Here is a 3,698-nt window from a genome sequence, read left to right as displayed (position 1 = left end):
ATATAATTTATATTCATTTATTTTTGGTTATATTCTTCTCGATTAAAAAATGTTTTTCTTGGGTCAACGATTAATTAATACAAGGAAATTATCATTGATGATTCAATGAATTATGATTACGATGCACATGAATGTCAACTATTCGGCTCATCTACACGTATCAATTTTTCATTTGCTATGTAGATAAAATCGTGCAAAGAAGTAGCCAGTATAAAGAAGGGTTAAAAACCCCAGGAACAAAGGCAATGCGGTGGCATGAAAGTGCCTATAAATATAGTTCAAAGAAGCCTACTCAAACACTAACAAGAACATATTAATTTTCAAGTTAATATATTAACATTTTGGCTCTTCGTGTGGAGAAAAAAGAAAGAAAATGAGGCCAATTATTTTTGTTCTCTTTATTATTACAATAGCGGGTTTGGATATTTGCGATGCAAAAAAGCTGAAGATGAATTACTATCACAAACGTTGCCCTTCAGTTGAAAGAATAGTGAGGGAAATAACATGGAGCAGAGTTGGTGCTGATCCAAGCTTGGCAGCAAAGCTACTTCGCCTTCACTATCATGATTGTTTTGTTAGGGTACGTATGTTCCTTTTCTACTAACTTTGTTACTTAAATAGTAGTAGTAAATTTTACACAATAAAGACATCTTTCATCCATAATAAGTAGAACTACTATTTACTTGTGAAAAATAAGCACGCAACTTATTGTAACATGTTAAATTACACTGATGGTGTAGATATTCGTTGTAATGTTAGTGTATAGAAATCAAATCCTTGAAACAAACATTACATCGTATAGTCGAGAAGGGTAAACTTTTTAACACTAAATATGTAATTTAATAACGTCTTGAAATACAAACTTTGAGAATTAATGACATGTAGTACTTTCATTTAAGTTTTCTACATGCATGTAATATTATATTCCAATTATTGCATTGTAGGGTTGTGATGCATCGATTCTACTAGATTCCACTCCAAAAAATAGTGGAGAAAAAGACGCACTACCAAATAGATCTGTCGGAGGTTATGAGGTTATTGACGAAATAAAGAAGAAAGTGGAACAATTGTGCCCACATCAAGTTTCTTGTGCTGATATTCTAACCTTGGCAACTCGAGATGCAGTTTCATACCAAGTAAGCACAAACTTACAATTCGGGTTTGATCTACCATAACTCATTTAATTTAAAACATTCAAAATCTATAGTATTTATACTTTTTTTTTTTTTGGTGAACTTTTACTTTGTGTAATAAGATCTAAGCTAAAATTACTAGATTCGGATAAATCCATAACTAGAACATTTATGTTGTCATTGGGAACTCCTTGTACTTGTTCAGGATTGTCATCCCTTGAACAGGTTCAGGGGTCTGGACCCCGTAAATTACAGGGACCAGGATGACAATTCGGAACAAGTGCAAGGGTCTCCTAGGCCATTCCGCCCAGGGGCAAATTTATAGCTAAAATATTGGCACGTGAATTCATGATTTTTCAGTAAAAGTAAGTATTTTATGTATATATTTTTTAAAATTGGTATAATATTATTAGCTGACACCCATGTTACAAGAAAGCTAAAGCACTTGATTGAATGTTGAGTTACTTACCTATAGGAGTCGGGATAAATACCCACTTAATACAATTTTTTTTTCTTTTGTTTAGTGATGCATCCATATTCTAAAAATCCTAGGTTCCCGTCTAATTTCGCCTATTAAGAAAAAAGAGAGACTGTCGTATAAAATGGAATAGATAAAGTACTAATTAAGATTAACTAATTGTTAACAGTTTGGAAGATCAATGTGGCAAGTACGAACAGGGAGGAAAGACGGACGGGTGTCGAGTGCATCGGAAGCATTAGACAGCTTGCCATCTCCTTTTGCAAACTTCACCACTCTCTTGCACCAATTTCAGGACAACGATTTGGACATTGTGGATCTGGTCACTTTGTCAGGTAACTAATAAAAATGTCCTCTCTTTCATTTCCTTCATTAATTACACTAACAAGGAAGGTTTTTTTTTTTTTTTGCCTTTTGTTCTAAAAAAACCCTATGACTGTGTATTAGATCTTTAATTATTCTCTCCATGCATCCCAATTTAATGGTATTCACAGAATATAAGAAAATAATGAAAACTTTAGTTATGTACGTCAAATATATATTAGGAATATCAAAATTATTCTTTTAAATGAGTAGTTATTAGAGTTTCATAGTTCGGGATAAACTAAAAAGAAAAGATGTTAACCCCCCCGGTTCTCGTTTACTAGTCCAATATACTAAAATAAAATTTTCCTTTTACTTATCCATTTTAACAAACTAATAATGCGTTATTAATTATTTCCAATTTTATCCTTATTTCTAAGTAATTTTGGACTATCGGTAGTCAAATTTAGATTTTCAAAGCTTAGATACTATAGGTAATGTAGTAAAATAAACATTTAATAAATAATTTTTTTAGAGGAGTGCAAAATCAATACTAGACTACTTGTGGGGGGGAAAAAAAAGAGAACTGAGGAAGTACGTAAATTGGGACAAAGTGAGTAATTATTACGTTAGGTTCATCATGTTATATTACTTTCTTTAGTGCGAGATCAAGTAATACTTAATCAAGAATTAATTACATGCAGGGGCACATACAATAGGAATAACACGTTGCACATTGGTTGCTAGAAGACTTTATAATTTCACAGGAAAGGGCGATGCTGATCCTTCATTAAATCTCAATTATGCTACAACATTGAGGAAATTATGTCCTAACCCTATTAATCGAGCAACTATTCTAGAATTGGATCCCAAAAGTTCTACTTCTTTTGATAGCCATTACTTTGAGGCTCTAAATCAACATATGGGCTTACTTGGATCAGATGCAGCCTTAATGACCAACTCACTTTCAGCTAGTATTGTAAAAAAGCTGCAAAATCCCCATGTTTTCTTAGCATATTTTGGTCGTTCGATGAAGAAAATGGGAGAAATTAGAGTCCTCGCGGATGGTGGAGGAGAAATAAGGAAGAATTGCAGAGTTGTAAATGCTTAATTCAAAGCACATTTATTTAAATCCACTGGCTTTGGCTCTTGGATTCGAACAGAATACTGAGAAATTTCAGGACTAATAAGGAATTGTAGATGATGAGAGTTGATTGACCAGTGTAACGTACTTCTTTTTATTTCATTGCTTTTCTCATCCTTAGTTTGATGTGAAACAACTTCTGGGATTTTCTTCAAAATTCAGAAAGTGTATTAGTGTTTTGCATTTAGTTCAAAATGTTTCGTTGTTTTCAATAAGGAAAAGAATATCTTGTAATGGGGTCAAAGATATAGTAAAAGTACCTCCCTCCCTTTCAGGGTATCACATAATTATGGAATTTATTTTTATCAAAGTCAACTATGTTTTCTAATATAAAATTTCACAAAATTTTCACCTTAACATAAAAGTCACAATTGCAGAAAAATCTTGTTTTAACTTTTTTTTTTAGTTTAATCTAATCTATATATAATATAAATTTGGCGTAGATAAGGTGATCGAAAGCGCTCTCATAAATACCATTCATATTTATCTTTTTTCTCCTTTTTTTGCCTTTTTTTTCCCATTTATTTGCTATTTTTAAAAAAGCTAAAGAGTTGCTCCTTTAACTCTCTTAAGTATCTCTTAATTATGTTAAATGTGCTACATTTAGCTCTCTCTATACCACTCGGTTATAATGTTTTAA

At 32.0% G+C, this 3,698-nt stretch overlaps 1 protein-coding gene across 1 annotated transcript; it reads left to right on the top strand.

The window, feature by feature from the left end:
* The first annotated feature begins 260 nt into the window (after positions 1 to 260).
* On the top strand, positions 261 to 3,312 carry LOC132054462 (peroxidase 24-like). The gene is made up of 4 exons (XM_059446466.1): positions 261 to 580; positions 945 to 1,136; positions 1,781 to 1,946; positions 2,619 to 3,312. Exons 1-4 carry the CDS (start codon positions 374 to 376, stop codon positions 3,023 to 3,025), a joined length of 972 nt encoding a protein of 323 aa, XP_059302449.1. The 5' UTR covers positions 261 to 373; the 3' UTR covers positions 3,026 to 3,312.
* The last annotated feature ends 386 nt before the right edge of the window (positions 3,313 to 3,698 follow it).

The sequence above is a fragment of the Lycium ferocissimum genome, chromosome 4, assembly GCF_029784015.1.
Source record: "Lycium ferocissimum isolate CSIRO_LF1 chromosome 4, AGI_CSIRO_Lferr_CH_V1, whole genome shotgun sequence".
NCBI classification, from domain to species: Eukaryota; Viridiplantae; Streptophyta; class Magnoliopsida; order Solanales; family Solanaceae; genus Lycium; species Lycium ferocissimum.
This window is presented reverse-complemented; position numbering and strand designations above follow the sequence as displayed.